This window comes from Rhinoderma darwinii, chromosome 4 (assembly GCF_050947455.1).
Source record: "Rhinoderma darwinii isolate aRhiDar2 chromosome 4, aRhiDar2.hap1, whole genome shotgun sequence".
Taxonomy (NCBI): domain Eukaryota; kingdom Metazoa; phylum Chordata; class Amphibia; order Anura; family Rhinodermatidae; genus Rhinoderma; species Rhinoderma darwinii.
The window spans coordinates 322,751,298-322,771,206 of NC_134690.1; the positions used below are offsets into that span (position 1 = coordinate 322,751,298).

General features: G+C 41.2%; 1 protein-coding gene across 2 annotated transcripts; it reads right to left on the bottom strand.

Annotated features, from left to right (window-relative positions):
- Positions 1–6,850: 6,850 nt before the first annotated feature.
- Positions 6,851–18,367, bottom strand: LOC142761232 (retinol dehydrogenase 13-like). 2 transcript variants are annotated; one of them, XM_075864427.1, is made up of 7 exons: positions 18,196–18,367; positions 15,680–15,798; positions 13,812–13,967; positions 13,411–13,515; positions 12,347–12,559; positions 7,767–7,862; positions 6,851–7,515 (listed from the first exon to the last, which is right to left on the bottom strand). In XM_075864427.1, exons 1-7 carry the CDS (start codon positions 18,333–18,335, stop codon positions 7,289–7,291), a joined length of 1,056 nt encoding a protein of 351 aa, XP_075720542.1. In that variant the 5' UTR covers positions 18,336–18,367; the 3' UTR covers positions 6,851–7,288. The 2 variants fall into 2 exon arrangements, with proteins under 2 accessions (XP_075720542.1, XP_075720541.1); XM_075864426.1 differs by having other exon boundaries at positions 6,852–7,515; positions 7,767–7,868; positions 18,196–18,365.
- Positions 18,368–19,909: the final 1,542 nt, after the last annotated feature.

Genomic DNA, 19,909 nt, shown 5'->3' on the forward strand with positions numbered 1-19,909 from the left:
CACACGCACTCGGCCACCCACATGATATAAAAGAAAACGGGATTCATCAGACCGGGCAATCTTCTGCCATTGCTCGAGTCCGGTACTGATGCTCACATGCATGGTCTCTAAACACAGCAAGGTGTGTTCTAACACCTTTCTATCATCGCCAGCATTCGCTTTTTCATCTATTTGTGATACAGCAGCTCTTCCGTAGAATCGGTCCAGACGGGCTAACCTCTGCTCCCCATGCGCATCAATGAGCCTTGAGCCCCCATGACCCTGTCGTCTGGTTACTGGTTGTCCTTCCTTAGACCACTTTGCCAGGTACTAAACACTGCATTCTGGGAACACCCACGAGTCCTGCTGTTTTGGAGATGCTCTGAACCAGTCGTCATGCAATCAAGATACTTATACTTTATTATTCATGCATTCAACACTTCAACTACAAGAACTGACTGTTCACTTTCTGCATAATATAGCCTAGCCCTTAACCCCTTAAGGACACAGCCAATTTCAAATCTGAAATGTGTCACTTTATGTGGTAATATCTTTGGAATGCTTTAATGTAGCCAAGCGATTGTGAGATTGTTTTTTCGTGACACATTGTACTTTATGTTAGTAGAAAAATTTGGTCGATATATTTCGTGTTTATTTGTGAAAATGCTTGTAAGATAGATAGTAATGCCACATAAAATAGTTACTACTTAACATTTACAATATGTCTACTTTATGTTGCCATCGTTTTTTAAAAGTCCTTTTATTTTTCTAAGACTTTACAAGGCTAATAACTTTAGCAGTAATTTCTCCCATTTTCAAGAAAATTTCAAAAAGCTATTTTTTCAGAGACCAGTTTAGTTCTGAAGTAGCTTTGAGGGCCTTATATATTAGAAAGTCCCCATAAATCACCCCATTTTAAAAAGTGCACCCCTCAAAGTATTGAAAACAGCATTCGGAAAGTTTCGTAACCCCTCAGGCATTTCAGAGGAATTAAGGCAATGTAGAGATGAAATTTACAATTTTCTTTGCCAAAATTAATTTGTAATACATTGTTTTCTGTAACACAGAAGGATTTACCAGAGAAACGCAACTCAATATTTATTGCCCAGATTCTGCAGTTTTTAGAAATATCCCACATGTGGCCCTAGTTTGCTACTAGACTGATACACAGGCCTCAGAAGCTATTTTTAATTTTTACAATGAATAAAGGAGAAAAAGCACCCCAACATTAGTAAAGCCATTTCTCCCAATTACGGTAATACCCCATATGTGGTAATAAACTGCTGTTTGGACTCACAGCGGGGCACAGAAGGGAAGAAGCGCCATTTGGATTTTGGAGCGCAGATTTTGGTGGAATGGGGTTCAGTGCCATGTCTTGTTTGCAACACCCTGGAGGGACCAAAACAGTGCAAACTCCCCATTTTGGAAACTGCACCCCTCAAGGAATATTTCTAGGGGTATAGTTAGCATTTTGAAACCACGTATTATTTGGAGAATTTATTGGAATTAGGCCCTGAAATTGAAAATCTAAATTTTCACTAATAATATGTAGTTTTAGCTCAGATTTTGTCCTTTTCACAATACATAAAAGAGAAAAAGCCCCCCAACATTTGTGAAGCAAACTCTTCTGAGCACAGCAATACCCCATATGTGGTAATAAATTGACTTTTGGAGCTCAAGTTTTGCTGGAATGGTTTGCGGTGCCATGTCACATTTGCAAAGCCCCTGAGGGGCCAAAACAGTGCAAACCCCATTTGGGAAACTACACCCCTCAAGGAATTTATTTAGTGGTATAGTGAGCATTTTGACCCACTGTTTTGTTATTTTTTTTGCTGAATTTATTGGAATTAGGCAGTGAAAACGAATATCTAATTTTTTCCACTAAAGTGTTGAATATTTTTCACTTTCACAAGGAATAAACGAGAAAAAGCACCCCAATGCTTGTGTAAATTTTGTACTTGTGTAAATAAGAGTACGGCAATACCCCACGTGGTCATAAACTGCTGTTTGGACACACTGCAGGACTCAGAATGGCAGAAGTGCTACTTGGCATGCAAATTTTGGTTAATTGTTTTTTGGGCACCATGTCGCATTTGCAGAGCCCCTGAGGTACCAGTACAGTAGAAATCCCTGAGAAGTGACTCCATTTTGGAAACTATACCCCTCAGGGCATTCATCTAGGGGTGTAGTGAGTATTTTGATCCCACAGGTGTTTCATAGATTTTATTAGAATTAGGCAGTGAAAACGAAAAATGTAATTTTTGCGCCAATTTTTTTTTTCACAAGAGCTAATAGGAGAAAAAACACCACACAATTTGTTACCCAATTTCTCTGGAGTACGGCAATACCATGTGTGGTCCTAAACTGCTGTTGGGGCACATGGCATAGCTCAAAATGGGAGGGGGGGTGACCAATAAACAGCGATTCTAGAATTGTTTTTTATTTGACTTTTTCATGGTGTTCACCGTGCGGGTAAAATAGCGTGGTATTTTTATAGCTCGGGTCATTACGGTCGCAGTGATACCAAATATGTGTACTTTTTTTTATGTTTTCCGTTAATAAAAGTCTTATTATGGGAAAAAAAGCGGTTATTGTTTTTTTAACTTGAAACTTTTATTTTTGTGCAGCATTTTTTTTTGACATTTTTTGTCCCACTATAGGACTTGAAGCTCTGATCGCTATTCTAATACACTGCACTACCTACATAGTGCAGTATATTAAATCTGTCAGCAAGACTATTAGGCTTTTCCTCCCGGCTGGGCGTAATAGCCTTCCATAAAGGGAGGCCATTGTTGGGCCTCTGGTTGCTATAGCAACCATCTGCAGCCCCGTGGGTGTCGATCGATGCCATTAGCAACCATCTGGTGCGATCTAACCACCTAAATGCAGCGATCGCTTTTGATAGCTGCATCTAAGGGGTTAATCAGACGGATCGGAGCCTAGCTCCGGTTCTGGCCGTTACAGCAGGATGTCAGCTGTGACAAACAGCTGACACCCGCGGCTAATGGCGCAGGCTCAGCTTCTAAGCCTGTGCCATTTTCTTGGCCCTGATAGCAAGCATTTTAGGCTTCTGTACTTGGCAGACCAGGAGGCCATTGTTAGGCCTTCGGTTGCCATGGCAACCATCAGAATCTCCAAGACTACATCTTAGGGGTGGCGATACAGCGATCGCATTTGATTGCTGCATCTAAGGGGTTAATCGGCCGGATCGGTCCTGACCGTTACAGCGGGTTCTCAGCTGTAATATACAGCCGACACCTGGCGGTGATGGCGCTGGCTCAGCTTCTGAGCCAGCTCCATCACCATCACATACAGTTACGTGGGAATGCACTAACACACTAGTGCCCACCACGTAACTGTACGTGATTTTGCGGGAAGGGGTTAACATGTGAAATTGTAATGAGATAGTCAATGTTATTCACTACACCTGTCAGTAGTTTTAATGTTCTGGCTGATCAGTGTGTGTATATATACGGTTATTAAGTCACCAATCTGCTCACTTTATAGTATTTTTTCTTTTTTACATAAAGTGTGGATTTTCCTTTAGGCATAGAAGGCTCATCCATATTGGTAGCCATTTTGGAAGTGTGCTTGCTTCCCAAGTTAGACTTTGCCTTGTATGCATGGGACTGCCATGTGGGTACAAGCCAATGTTTGTTGACACACTAGCACTGTGCAGAAACCGTACAGTAAAGAGTCTCCCATCTCTCACAACAGCCTGGCAAAAGAAAACCTTGTTAGGCCTCATGCACACGACCGTAGCCATGTGCACATGGAGTAAATTGCGCGAGCTGTCCGCAAATCGCGGGCCGTGCACATGGCCGCATGCATTACTTCTTATGAATCTGGACCGCAGAACACGGCCGTAATAAGACATGCCCGTTCTTTCTGTGGTCCAGGCTCCTGGGCCATGCACTTACCGTGGAAACCACGGTCGTGTACATGGGTCCATGAGAATGAATGGGGCCGCAATTCTTCCGTGGATTTTCGGGGGAATTGTGGCCGCAAAAGCACGTTCCTGTGCATAGGGTTAGCAGTCACAAGCCGTTATGAAAACAATACTTTTAAAAAAGAAGAACCCAACACCCATATGAATGTGGAGAGGAAAATGAAAGTATGTACAATTTCCTAAACAGGCATTAATATCCCCTCACTACCTCAATAAAATATTAACTTTTATAATTGTTGACCTTATTTATAACAAATATATTGTGTTGTTGAATAAATTAAAAAACAGATAAACAGCATGAAATGTATAAATAGAATGAAACTGGTGGTTAACAGTTTCGGCTTGTCACCCTCACATATCTCGCCAACTCATTCGCATCTTCAGAAGAAACGGGACACTGACGCTGAACTCTGTGACCAGAGAATTTAATAACTCTACTGCCCAAGTCATCTTAAAGTGCCAAATCCTATTGAGCACTTTCGCCAATGAGTTACAGTCACATAGTTAGTACGGTTGAAAAAAAGACGCATGTCCATCAAGAAGTTGGTGAAACATATCAGGGTGACAAGCCGTAAGGTTTTAAAATAGCTGCTGCTCAGCTCTGATACAAGCCGAAATTGTTAACCACCAGTTCAGACAGTGATCTAACAAATCCGGATGCGTTAACTTTGGTTGCTTCCCGAAACTGCTACAAATGTAGAATCACTACTGGATATATATATTAATAAACAATTATTTGTAAGCACCAATATATTCCAGTCAGCCCATCAATCCTCCACATCAGGTTGCTGTGAGGTGACCAACAACACAATATTTTCTTATTTATTAGGTAAACAATAATAAAACGTATATTTTATTGATTTAGTGAGGGGATATTTATGCCTGTTTAGGCTATTGTACATATACCTTTGAGCTGCTATGAAGGGACACATTATAATTCGGGTAAAGATGCCGATTTGCTCACATAATGGAGTACTTTTAGGAGATGCAGGGGAAAGTGGTGGTCAGTTGCATCCAAACTGTGGTGTCTGAGGAGACCCAAAAGGCTTTTCTGCTGCATAATAGCAAAGAAGTTCTATAAATGGGCAGTACAGAGGGATGATCGCATATCCTTGAACTCTAATGTAGAAATGCTAAACAGAGTGTAATGACAGGGATAGGGAAAGAGACAAGTGAGCCCTAATCTACCCGCCACTCAGTCCCTGCCTACTTGCAACGACCCTCCCTAGGCGACGGGGTACAACTGGGCGACGTCCCTACACTCAGTAAGTGCACGACAGACAACCAGACAAGGAAACACAGAACAAAGGGAAACGGGGCAGTTGCCTACGGCAACACCGTGAGCAACAAGAGTAGTAAACGAACCAAGTCAAACCAGGAGAGTACGAGGTGCCAAAGGCAGAGCAGGAGAGTAGTGAACAAGCCGAGTCAAACCAGGAGTGTACGAGGTACCAAATGCAGAGCAGAAGAGTAGTCAGTAAGCCAGGGTCAATACGAAGCAGGGGCAAGAGCTAATGTGTTACACAAATAAATACATCACTACGACTATAGAGAGAGATAGAAAACATCTTATACGTTCTGAAGTTATTGCACTTAATGGTAGGGGCAGAAAACAGATTTTGAATCAGGACCTCCACAATATAATCCGTCAAATAGCTATGCTTGTCCAATATAGGGATGCACGATGCATCTAAATTTGGATAACATTTCGATGCTGTGCGGGAGCAAACAGTTCAATACCATCAATTTATGTATTTAGATACTAAGCTGTGCGGCCGCACAGCTTAGTATTTAAATAGAGAACATGGCGCGCGCACCGTACATCGTCCGCGATGTTCTCTTCCTTCAGTGACCACCCCGCTCATCATTAGTGCCGGTCACGTCACAGTAGGGGGGAGGAAAGCTCCTCCCTCTTTTCTCTACTGCCACCAATGATAATCTGAGTATATGAGGGAGGGGACTGTTGCGAGCGGCACAGGGATTCCAGATGACGTGCCTGTGTAGCTCGCGCTGCAGTGTACAGTGACAGACCGGCCCCAGGCAGGTATTAGAGTAGAACAAAAGCTTGAAATAAAGGCACTAGAGTAGGCACTAGTATTTTTTGCAGCCAGAATTGAGGAATATTGCGGTTAAGGTGACCCACATTAACCCGAATGTTGCCATTATGTGAGGGAAATGAAGTCACTTATTATTAATGTGAGGAACATGGTGTTATGAACTTAGTACCTCCCTATGTGTCCCACATTAATAGTAATTAACTCCATCCTGTACCTCACACATTAACCCAATGTTGCCCATGAGGACTGTGAGCGAGCTACTTGATGGAATCACTTACTATAATGATTATAATGGGCACCATTGGGTTAGTGTGTGAGGGAAATGATGGGGTTAATTCACATGGCTGTGTTCGTTCAGTCAGATCTGGACCGCTTGTCGCCTGCTTTTCCTGGACCCAACACCGTTCAGAAAGCCAGGCTCCTAGCATCAGTTATCTATCTATGCTTGAAGAGTCTGCCTCCCCGCAGGAATACTGTCCCGTCCTGAAAACATGATTACAGTACGGGACAGTAGTCCCATAGGGAGGAGCCTGGCTTTCTGAACAGTGTTGGGTCAAGGAAAAGCAGGCGACATGCGGTCTGTATTTCATGGACCGAACACAGCCATGTGAATTAACCATTTCCCTCACACATCAACCCAATGATGCCCATTCTAATCGTTATAATAAGTGATCCCATCAAGTACCTTGCTCACAGTTTTAATGGGGAACATTAGGTTAATGTGTGAGGTACATGATGGGGTTAATTACTATTAATGTGAGGCACATGGAGGTTCAAAACTGATCAGAAAATGGAAAGATTTTATAAAAAATTTTTTTTAATGTTTGCAAAGTATCGTTTTGGTATCGAGTATCGCAATACTACGCTAAGTATCGGTATCGAAGTCCAAATTCTGGTATCGTGACAACCCTAGTCTAATGTTGTGTTGCTCGTATATGCGAATATCAGAGCATCAACAATGAGTTCATAGAGTGTGCAGCTGATGTAATGCCAGTGTACCGTATGTTAGAACATGCCTTGGTCTCGGTGAGACAGCTGTAAGACTTATCGGCATCTGCCTTATAAGGTCAAGCTGCGATGTAGTGGATATGCGCTGAGGATTTCGCACCGCAAATCTGCAGCAAAGTTCAGTATATGTGGATAAAGTTTTCAAAACTCCATACACATGTAGCTGAGCATTTTTTACGCATGTGGAGTTATATAGAGTTTATTATTACTATATGATACAGTAAATAACATACATAAGAGAACTCGGAACCTTCACTGAAGGCAATTCATTTCTATAAGAATAACCAGAGTGCTATTATGCTTTACATTCTTGTAATGCTTCATCAAGATGAACAAGTTTGACACTTTCTTCCCAAAGTTTCTTTGTAATCTCCTCATCGAAAGCTTGTTTGGCTGGCTCTTTTTCTTTCAAGGCATTGAAATATTTTCCAGATGTCCCTTGGAGATCATCAGCCACAGCCAGATAGACAATGGGCTGTGCCGCTTGTTTTGGACTTTTTATCAAGAACCAAAATATGGGAGCTGAAATAAGACACATAAATGAATGAGGTCATAAGAGACACCAAACTAATTTATCTAAAATCAAAAGTGGTGCAACCTAAATTTTCACAATTTTTAGATCTAACTGTGAACTATTAAACAATTTGACTTAGAAAAACACGCCGTGAAAATAGCCTGAACAGCTAAACACAAAATCCATGATGAAATCGATGTGTTATATGCTCATTTGACAGAAAATGTCAACCGTTGCAAGAAGACTAAATAAATTTTACCTAGCACAGTACTGGAAAAAGTCGATTTATGCATCCCAGTGTGTCTTCCCAGTTCGGTATCTGCCACTCCAGGGTGCAGAGAGTTGGCTGTAACTCCTGTTCCTAAATAGAAGCATTAGTTAGCTAGTGAAATAGAAATCCGGAAAGCTCCAAAGAATTAGAATATAATAAATCATAATCAATATTCAATCATATACAATCGGGTCCAGAAGTATTTGGACACTGACACAATTTGCATGATTTACCCTTTATACACCACCACAATGGATTTGAAACAAAGTGATGAAGATAGGATTGAAGTGTAGACTTTCAGCTTTAATCCAAGGGGGGTTTAACAAAAATCTTGCATTAACCATTTAGGAAATACAGCCATTTTTACATAGTCCCTCCATGTTCAGTCCCATAAGTAATTAGACAATTGACTGACTGCAGTTTCATGGCCGCATGTGGCCTATTCCCTCCGTATTTCATGACAAATTAAGAAAATAAAAACTCTTGAGTTGATTCAGTGTTGAATTTGCATTTTGTAGCTGTTCATGGCAACTCTCAGTATGCGGTTTTAAAGAGGCGTCAATGCAAGTAAAGAAGGCCATCATTAGGCTGAAAAATAAACCAAACCTCCTATCAGAGAAATAGCAGAGACTTTAGGAGCGGCCAAATCAACAACAAAAAGAAGAAATGCACTGGAAAGCTCAGAGGAAGAGCACGGAAGACAGCTAAAGTGGATGATCGCAGAATTCTTACCTTGGTAAAGAAAAAACCCTCCACAACATCAAGAACACTCCCAAGAAGGTCGGTATGTAATTGTCAATGTCTACAATCAAGAGACGTCTTCATGAGTGCAAATACAGAGGGTTTATCTCAAGATGCAGACCAGTGGTTACACTCAAGAACAGAGGGCAGATTAGACTATGCTGTAAAACACCTAAAAAACCCGCCAAGTTCTGGAACAACATTCTGTGGACAGATAAAACCAAGACTTGTACCAGAATGATGTGAAGGGAACAGTATGAAGAAAGAAAGGAAGGACACGTGAAGCATACCACATCATCCGTCAAACATGGTGGAGGCAGTGTTATGGCATGGACATGTATGGCTGCCAATGGAACTGGGCCACTGGTGTTTATTGAAGATGTGACTGCGGATAAAAGTAACAGGATGAATTCTGAAGCGTATAGAGCGAGACTTTCTGCTCAGGTTATGTCAAATGCTGCAAAACTGACATAAAAATGGCTGCAATTCCTAAATGGTTACTGAAATATTTTTGTTAAAACCCCTTGAATGAAAGCTGAAAGTTTATACCTTAATTACATCTTCATTGCTTTTGTTTCAAATCCATTGTAGTAGTGTACAAAATCGAAATAATTAAAATTTTGACCCGACTATAGAAGTTAAAAAAAATAATAAAATTGTGCCAAAGTGTTCACACTCTACCTGTTACTTTGTAAATTAAGTTAGGAAATAAAAGACTGGATGTCATGCACTAAAGTGTTTTTTATAAAAGTGAAGCTGAACCAAGATTATATTAAGGATATGATTTGCCAGCAATTTCCTCATATAATATTATAATTAGAACTGCTGACATTATAAGCGTGTTGCTGACTGGGCTTGCAGGGCGGGTGAATTTGGAAGAATGACATCACTCCTGCCCATAAAAGGATTGGATGAGCTTTATGGGACGCTGTAGTTATTCCCCAGTCAATGAAGTCTCTCAGCAAGATCCTAAAAATGTTACTCCCACCTTTACTCACCCACTAATACAAGAGATTATCGGTGTGTGTGATGAAAGCCCCACTAGCACTTGCATCACGACATTATATGAGGGGTAATATTTCAGATTGTGCAGTTATTTATAGTACAAGAGTAATGTATCAGCAATATTTATGCATCCATACACTCTGGCATTAAGGTCCCACTGACATTAGATATTTTACATTACATCCAGCCAATTAAGCCAGAATGTAATATTAACCTAATATCTATAAAGGCTTAAAGGGGTTTTCCAGCGAAACACAATTTTTGTGGCAGGCAGTGCACGAGCACGGAGTTATCTGAAAGGACACAAAGAAAATGGGGCGGTCATTGAAGCATAATAAAAGAATGAACGGGGCGGGCATTGAGGAGGCTGTGGACCAATCGGATGCCTCAAACCCGGGTCTATGTCAGAAGTCCCGAGTTTGAAGCATCCTATTGGTCCACAACCTCCTCAATGCCAGCGCCGTTCAGTCTTTGCTTATGCTTCAATGACAGACCTGTGTCGATACTCAGTGGGGTATTGACACAGGTCCATCTGCGTAATAACGCTCATGCACGAGCGTGTGTCAAAGTAAAAAAACACTTGAATGAAAAGCAGAACTTCCAGCCGGCCAAAGGTAGGGGGAATAGGAACAAATGTGTCTCGACTTTTGACACAATTTACATTAGGAAGTTTATTTAGTTTAGACATAGCGTATGAGTACAAAAATTTTGTATGGAATTAACATTCAAGTTGGAATGTTGAGTATGTAACACATTGGGGGGATTTATTAAACGATTTACACCAGTTTTGTAGCGTTAATAAGTCGCCAATTTTGGCTCAAATAATATTTGCGCTGACTTTTTACTGTTTCTCGCCAGTTTTGATAAGTGGTGAGAAAAATGTGCAGGTTTAGGTGGGCTTGCAACAGACTTACTATAATTTATGTAAAAAATGTGCATAAATTATAGCAGAAATTTAGGCCTGCTCAAAAAAATGTAAAAAAAATTGCCGCATTTGACTCCGACGCTCTTCTGTTTAAGACTAGTGCGTGAAACGTCAGTCTTAATAAATTCCCCCCATTGTCCTGGATGGGATGTGGTCTTCTCGCTCGCTTGAGTCTTTACACATATATACATACATACACACATACATACAAGCAGGCCGGCCTTAGGTTGGATGGCGCCCTGTGCGGGACTCTATTGCCGCCCCCTACACAAACAAAAAATGAACCACATATATAGACACGCACATACTGGAACATATATATTATATATACATACATACATACAGATATTTAGACATACAGGCAAATATACATACACACATTCTGGAATATATACATTCAGGTAAATATGTAGACGTACAAACACATATACACACACACACGCAGATAAATACACAGACAGGAACATATACAAATACATAAAAGGAACACATATCAACATACAGGCACATATATACAAGCACAAAAGACACATTCACAAACAGACGCATATATACCCACACAGGCACATATATACACAGTACAGATAATGTAGTAGATGTTACCTGCAGTCCTATGTAACACCAGAGATAACACAGAGATAACTCTCTGAGTACAGATAATGTTGTAGTGTTACGGGGGTTTTACACTGGGCTATTATCGTGCAGACGAGTGTTCATATAACGCTCGGTGCAGATAAGTGCCCTGTGTAAACAGGGCAGTGATCCGCAGATGAACGAGCAAACGCTCGATCATCTGCTGGTCGTATCATTTTAAAAAAGTAAAATATTATCGTTGTCGGCAGCACATCGCCCTGTGTAAACAGGGAAACGCACTGCTCACATGATAATAATGTATGGGGACGAGCGATCGGAGTAACGACCGCTTGTCCCCAACCATAGCTCTGTGTGACAGGAGCAAACAAGCGCTGATCAACGATGTCACTGCACTGGCCGATTGTCGGCCGCTGTAAAGGCCCTTTACCTGCAGTCCTAAGTAACACCGCTGATAACACAGTGATAACTCTCTGATTACAGATAATGTCGTAGATGATAACTATACCCAAAGACACATATAAATACACACAGGCATATATGTGTGTGTATGTATGTATACATATCATGTAGTGCACTTCCAAACTGGAGATGCACGTTAAAAATATTATTTAATTTAATATTAATTATATTATAAAATAATTGCCATGAATTGCAGAAGAGTATATAAGGGGCAGCGGGGTATATAGGAGGCAGCAGGGTATATAGGAGGCAGCACAGATATCTTAATTTTATCTGTTCTAATTTAATATTGAACACACACTTTTACAGAGACAAATACATGCAGACACATATACAAACACACACACTAACATATACACATAGAAACAAACAGAGACACACACTAACATATACAAACACAAAGACATACTGTATACACAGAGACATGCTGTATACACACACATACACAATGTATACACGCACAGACACTGTATACACACAGACATACTGTATATACACACTTATAAACACAGATACACATACTGTATACATGCACAGACACATACTGTACACACACACATATACTGTATACACACAGAGACACATACTGTAGACACACAGACACTTACCATCCCTCCTTGCTGACAGGATCACCGGCTTCTTGCAGGACGGGCTGTGGGCGGAGCTTCCTCCTCTGCTCTTATTTACTCCATGTGTGTATCTAAGAGCAGAGGCAGAGCCCAGTGGCGCCCCTACATGCTGGAAGGGTGCAGAGCCCTGTGCACTCGCACAGGTTACACACCCCTAAGGCCGGCCCTGCACACAACGTTGTTACATATGCTTCTTTCTTTTGTCATATCCTTACCTTGCAGTCTTTTTGCCAGTTCATTTGTGAACAGAACATTGGCTAGTTTGCTCTGACAGTAAGCTGCTTTTGTGTTATATTTCTTCTTCTCCCAGTTTAAATCCCCAAAGTCAATCTCTCCTACTATGTGAGCTAAGGAAGACACATTAATAATGCGTGACTGTCCAGATTCCTTCAGCCGATCAAGTAACAGGTTAGTCAGGAGGAAGTGGCCTGTAAAAGAAGAGAAACTATTTTTTTTATTGGTGTTCATTGTTTGAACTCAGAGATTCAAGATGACACATAAGAGATTTCTCTCTACCAGTAACTTGAGGCTACTGGTCCTTGAGGCAAAATCAGGGCCCCCAACTCTCATATGCTATTTATAGTACTTGAGTTCTCTTATGTAAGAGAGAAGCAATTGGACACCATCAAAACCCCAGACTCTGGTGTTACCGCAGCCACAGCACCCCCTATAGGTACACATATGATCTTTAATTAAAGGGGCTATGTACTTTCGGGCAACCCTTTCTCAAAGGCCCATTAAGTCATGTATACTTAATGGGACGGGGTATACATCCATATTACAGAATATAATCAAAATGTTAAGAGTAAAATTCCTTTAAAACATCATCTTATTATGCAAAAAAATAGGAAATTGTTTCCAATGCAGAGCTGCAAGATAATATTGAACTCTCACAAGACCAGAAGCGGATGCCTGAACAGAAATATCAACTATGAGACTGTTTTAGTGATAATAAAATTGATACTAGTGGCTGTCATATTATTATTCCTCAGTCAAGGAAATCAGTGACCACTTCCACTGCCGATTTGGATCTGACTAGGAACCTGTAAAGTCATGAACTTTGCAAATCTAAGTAAAATACAGTAAGGTTCTTTTAGCCTAGCAGACATTCTTATGGAAATCCTCATGGTCTAGCATGCATCCAAATTTTGAATCCATTGTGTAAAATTCAGCAGGTAGCAGCTTATGTTTATTAATATAATACAGCAACGTGGCAAACAGATGACAAGACCTAATGCATGTTCCAAACGTCTAAATACCCCAGGCATGAAATTCTTACCCAAATGGTTGACTCCAAACTGCATTTCAAATCCATCTTCTGTCTTCCATAGGGGACACCTCATTATTGCTGCATTGTTTATTAAAACGTCTACGTGTTCCTCCTCTACACACACAAAAAAAAAAATACAAAAATATAAGATGTGATTATTGAAGAGACTGGTTCATTTATTTTTATTCTTTAGTCAACCTAAAAAATTTAATAATTGCATATATAATTAAATCTATATTAATAAGAGACTTTTTTTTTTAAAATAAATATTACCCCCCCCCCCGTCCCCCCCCCAGAAGGTAGAAGAAAAGAGCTAAAAAAAAAAGGGGGAAGGAAATGGAAGGAAATGTGATATACCAATTCCTTCCCATTTACCATCTCCAATACAACTCATTCCATTTCACCATTACCTTGTAGGATGCTCTTTGCAAATTCTTTGATAGATTTTGTAGATGCCAAGTCCAGATGTTTGGCAAACACATTGTGATTTAGTGTTTTGCCTCGTATTTCCCGTGCCGCAGTTTCACACTTTCCCATGTCTCGACATGCCATGATTATTTTACCACCTACAGATTGGTGAATATGAAGAAAGAGAATACAAGTTACTATTTAAAAAGATCTTCAGGAACTCATTCACAAACCCTTCCGTCCGAGCTGCAAGATCAACCTTTATAAAGGACACCTCCAAAAACATGCACACTCACATCGGCCAAGTGTGCCTGTGCATTTCAATTGGGTGAAGAAAATAAGCAAATACCAGACACTTCTAGAAGTGCTTATCTCTGAGGCTGGGTTCACACGACCATGTTACGTCCGTAATGTACGGAACGTATTTCGGCCGGAAGACCCGGACCGAACACAGTGCAGGGAGCCGGGTTCCTAGCATCATAGTGATGTACGATGCTAGGAGTCCCTGCCTCGCTGCAGGACAACTGTCCCGTACTGTAATCATGATTACAGTACGGGACAGTAGTTCCACGGAGAGGCAGTGACTCCTAGCATCGTACATCACTATGATGCTAGGAGCCCGGCTCCCTGCACTGTGTTCGGTCCGGGTCTTCCGGCCGAAATACGTTCCGTACATTACGGACGTAACATGGTCGTGTGAACCCAGCCTGAGGGGAAGAAAAGATCAGGCATGCTAAAATTCAGCATGTCCAATCCTTGCTCCCCTGACAGAAAACATTGCCAAATGCCTTTTTCATCATTCCATTCACAGAATACAGGTTGCTGTAAATTGTCATGTATGATCTGCTGATGACAGCACCTGTAATGTAACAGATCAGATACCTCCTATTATTTTCCATCCTATTGGCAACACTTTTTCTCTGCTTTTTTGCAATTTTTTATGAAAGAGGCTTATTCGGTTGGTCCAAATGACTATATATATATATATATGCTTATGTGAGTCAATACCTGAGAATATCTTTCTTTGTCAACTAAGAACTTTACATCTACGTTGAATTTGGAAATCAGGATTACATTATTGGACATACAATATTTATTCTTTCCAGCTTCATATACAGTTTTTTTTTCCCGCTATGGCTGATGAATATTCTATTAGTGGTTTTTGATAGTGGTCTTCTACACACTTAAATATTTTTATACCCCACAGTGAAGGATTTCATCTATTTGCACATTAAACAGTTGATCTCCTACAATTAGGTTCCATTACTACCAATAGTATGGTGCAGGGTCTATACAACAAACATGTTGTATTTTAGACCTTAGTATACTACAAAGCATACATTTTCTCATTTATTTTTTTTTAAATATTGTTATAGGATGAATAAAAATATTATTCTTCCAGCACTGCATAGAAACAAGCATTTATGATTTTGCTCCCCCCAGAAAGAGGGCTCAACTCATGTATCCCCAGCAATGAAACCCTATGTGATCAACAGACTGGACAACCCCTTCAATAATTCAGCCACACTGCTCACACTCTGCAAGCAATGCCCTTGAATAATGATCTATAATAATATATGGAGTAGAATGAATATGGAGCATCAGAGTCTGTAGCATAAGATTTACTCCTATACTTATGTTCTAAATGGGTTGGCCAGGATTAGAAAAACATGGCTGTTGTTTACCAGAAACCTGCCAATCCTGTCCACAGGTTGTGTCTGGTATTGCAGCTCAGCCCCATTTAAATGAAGGAAGATGACCCACAGTACCAGACATAACCCATGGACTGGTGTGGCGCTGTTTTGGTATGAAAGCAGCCATGTTTCCCTAACACTGGACAATCCCTCTAATGATTATACCAAAATCTTACCTCTTTTTGCAAGCTCTAAAGCAGTTTCTTTACCAATCCCTGTATTAGCCCCAGTTACTATCACGGTCTTCCCTTCGATTTTCGCTTTGCTTGGACATGAACCACCACCTACATAGTCCCTGAAGAAAAGGAAAAGAAGTATAAAACAAACGATTATTTATATTTCAAATATTGTAGCAAAGTGATATGGGTCACCTAGTATTACATATTTGTCACTCTGAATGGTTTCTGATATTTCCATAAGCTCGCCACTCCAAGCGTCCCAACAATGTACGTGTACGCCATCCTTTATTTACAGGATTCCTCTTGTACGCTCAGTCTTCTCATGCTTTAAGTTTCTGACATATGAAGATCCTTCTTTTCAAGCCTTTTAGCTCTGCTAGGGAAAACATCTTTTACCCAGTCACTAGCTTAAATGTATATAATAACTCCTCGTTTCTCCACTCCTCCCTCTGTCAATTCTTCCTGGCATCAAATCACTGTGGGACGAAGCTTTTCTACCCATCCCTATGACGGTGCAGTCATGGCAGTAACTGCAGAGCTCATGCTGTCTGCTTACTAGAGATATAGAAGATCCCTACAAATCACTGTGAAGTAAAATCTTGTGCACACTTAATTTTTCACTGTTGGAAAGTTCAAAGTGAATGGCAATATACATACCATAAATAGAACAGTATATGCCTTATACATTTACATGAGCGGTCGACAACTTGTGTGGGGTAGTAAAACTAAAAGCCCTATTTTTCTCTTCCAAGGCCAATGCGGCTCATTCTCCAGTAGCATAGGGTATTCCCAATAAGAAAATGTATCACTTATTCGCAGGATAGGTCATAAACGTATGATCATTGGGGGCCCACCACTGTGGCCCCCACCAATAACTAGAACAGGGATCCAGAGCACCCGTTCTTGTTCCAGAGGACACCATGTGGTCGATGAGGGTATGTTCACACGCCCTATTTACGGACGTAATTCAGGCGTTTTACGCCTCTAACTACGGCCGAAAAAACGCCTGCCTCAAAGAAGTGCGTCACTTCTTGAGATGTAATTGGAGCCGTTTTTCATTGACTCCAATGAAAACCAGCTCCAATTACGTCCGCAAAAGATGCCGCGAAAAACGTGTGCACTTGTCAAAACGTCTGAAATTCAGGAGCTGTTTTCGTCTGAAAACAGCTCCGTAGTTTCAGACGTAATTGGCGTCGCCGTGTGAACATATCCTAATGGATCTCAGATTGCTGGGGTCCCAAAAGCTGTGATGTCAGACAGGGCTTCCACAGATGGACGCATTTCATTTTTAAGGATTCACATTATGGAAGTTCAGTTCATTAGAACCATAATACGGTCAATTAAATACGTGCGCAATATTTCCGACCGGATTTAAGGGGGTTTTACACTGGGCAATTATTGGGCAAATGATCGTTCATCTAATGCTCGTTGTCGATAAATGCCCTCTGTAAACAGGGCAGAAATCAGCAGACGGACGGGCAAACGCTTGTTCATCCACAGGTCGTATCGTTTTGAAAAATTCAAATATTATCGTTATCGGCAGCGCATCTACCGGTGTTTAGGCTACGGGTGAACCTACTGGAGTACAAGCCCTGCACTAACATATCAGGCAGCAAGTACATAACCCCGGCTATTTACAATAACTTCTCGCACACCACCGTGCGTATACTGTATACTGTATTGCGGATAGTATAGGGCACATTATATCCTATGGAATGTGGATCCAAAATAATGCAAAAACAAGTATTTATTTATTTATTTTTTAAAAGTTTTTTTATTGTGCAAACATAGGAAAATAAATATAACACCCATACATATTTGGTATTCCCGTAATCGAGCCGACCCATAGAATAAAGGTAACATGTTATTTACGCCGCATAGTGAAAAACGAAAATGTATGTATAATGCAGAAAACAACGCTGGAATAGCCGTTTACTTTCAATTCCCTCCTAAAGTAAAGCTAATAAAAGTTAATCAATATATATGTACCCAAAAATGGTGCAATTAAAAAATACAACTTGTCCTGCAAAAAAAAAAAAAGAACAAGCCCTGATACGGATATGTCAACGGAAAAATACAAAAAAAAAGCTATGACTCTTGGAATGTGACCGTGAAAAAACTAAAATTATACTTGGTCACGAAGGCCAAAAAAGGCCCTGTCATGAAGGGGTTAATAACTCTCCCCAGTGTATACGTTTTGGAAACTTGTTCTAAACCAAAATTCCTTTGTGTGCTGGGTAACCACAGAACTTTGGAGTCTTTCTTTTTAGGTGTAGCCAAAAGGATCTGTGCAGAATTTCTCTTCATGAAGCGCGAGTTTTGTTTTCTTTTAGCATCTGGGATGTTTCATTAGAGATGGCAGCAAAGGGTTAACACAAGCAGAGAGCTACAGGTAATCCTCCATGTATGTCTGCAGGCGCACACCTTACAGAAGACAGTCCGTGACAGGGAGAGCTGTAATAAGAACCCGTCACATGGCACAACATGAACTGAAACAATATAACGATACTGACCTCAGCAGGACGGTAGCTCCAAACACTGTCCCCACCACGGAGGCTCCGAGCACATACTTATTCATTGCCACCATCTCCCCCCAGATACACCAAAGGTCACTGGAAACTGCTTCTGTACAGTACAGCACTTCCTGCTTCATCTACGGGCGCTCGGTTGAGTCAAACCTGTACAGGGTTTGCTTGTGTAATCATCAAAATACATTGGTCGTGTATAAGAGTCCGTTCAATTGGCTGCTACATGCAGCATGACAGGGATGTAGTCACTACAGCAACATCGATGGAGACAGAATAATGCATTATTCGCTTCACACTAATTCTGTCTGCCTTCAGCCATCGCAAGGGGGAGCTAAGAAGCTTATTTACAGATTGAAGCTGTATCAATACGCCTTCAACGAGCTCCCCCTATTGGCGGCTGCAGTCAGTCACTAAGGGTATGTGCACACACACTAATTACGTCCGTAGTTGACGGACGTATTTCGGCCGCAAGTCCCGGACCGAACACAGTGCAGGGAGCCGGGCTCCTAGCATCATAGTTATGTACGATGCTAGGAGTTCCTGCCTCTCCGTGGAACTACTGTCCCGTACTGAAAACATGTTTACAGTACGGGACAGTTGTCCTGCAGCGAGGCAGGGACTCCTAGCATCGTACATAAGTATGATGCTAGGAGCCCAGCTCCCTGCACTGTGTTCGGTCCGGGACTTGCGGCCGAAATACGTCCGTCAATTACGGACGTAATTAGTGTGTGTGCACATACCCTAACAACAGTCGACCTGTTGTTAGTGAGTGACTGTGATTCTGAGCTGAATTCTAACATTTAAAGAGGCTCTGTCACCACATTATAAGTGCCCTATCTCCTGCATACGGTTATCGGTGCTGTAATGTAGAACAAAAGAAAATGAGGCAGCACTACCAGATATCTGGTAGTGCTGCCTCATTTTCTTTTGTTCTGATTGAGGGGTCACCAATGGACTGTGACCTAGGAGGCGTGCTCCCGTTTTAAAAGAAAAATTTTTTTCCTGATCCTGCGCTGCTGATTTGTATCTATCTGGTGCTGTAATGTAGGTGACAGCAGTGCTTTTTATTTTTAAAAAAATGATCTAATTTTACTTTATTAACGTTTTTAGATTTATGCTAATGAGTTGCTTAATGCCCAAGTGGGCGTATTTTCACTTTAGACCAAGTGGGCGTTGTACATTGGAGTGTATGGCGCTGACCAATCAGCGTCATGCACTCCTCTCCATTCATTTAGTCAGCGCATAGGGATCCTGCTAGATCCTTATGTGCTGTCTTATACTAAGGGTATGTGCACACACACTAATTACGTCCGTAATTGACGGACGTATTTCGGCCGCAAGTCCCGGACCGAACACAGTGCAGGGAGCCGGGCTCCTAGCATCATACTTATGTACGATGCTAGGAGTCCCTGCCTCGCTGCCGGACAACTGTCCCGTACTGAAAACATGGTTACAGTACGTGACAGTTGTCCTGCAGAGAGGCAGGGACTCCTAGCATCGTACATAAGTATGATGCTAGGAGCCCGGCTCCCTGCACTGTGTTCGGTCCGGTACTTGCGGCCGAAATACGTCCGTCAATTACGGACGTAATTAGTGTGTGTGCACATACCCTAACACATTAACAATACTGAAGTGTTTAGACAGTGAATAGACATTCCAAGGAATGTCTATTCACAATCTCTGCACTTCGTTACTGTTT

Coding starts and splice junctions, on each gene's coding strand:
- LOC142761232 (XM_075864426.1), bottom strand. CDS start 18,335: ATGAAGCAGGAAGTGCTGTACTGTACAGAAGCAGTTTCCAGTGACCTT. Junction 13,968..15,679: donor TTTAGAGCTTGCAAAAAGAG/GTAAGATTTTGG, acceptor ACCAATCTGTAG/GTGGTAAAATAATCATGGCA. Junction 12,560..13,410: donor GTTTGGAGTCAACCATTTGG/GTAAGAATTTCA, acceptor CTTCTTTTACAG/GCCACTTCCTCCTGACTAAC.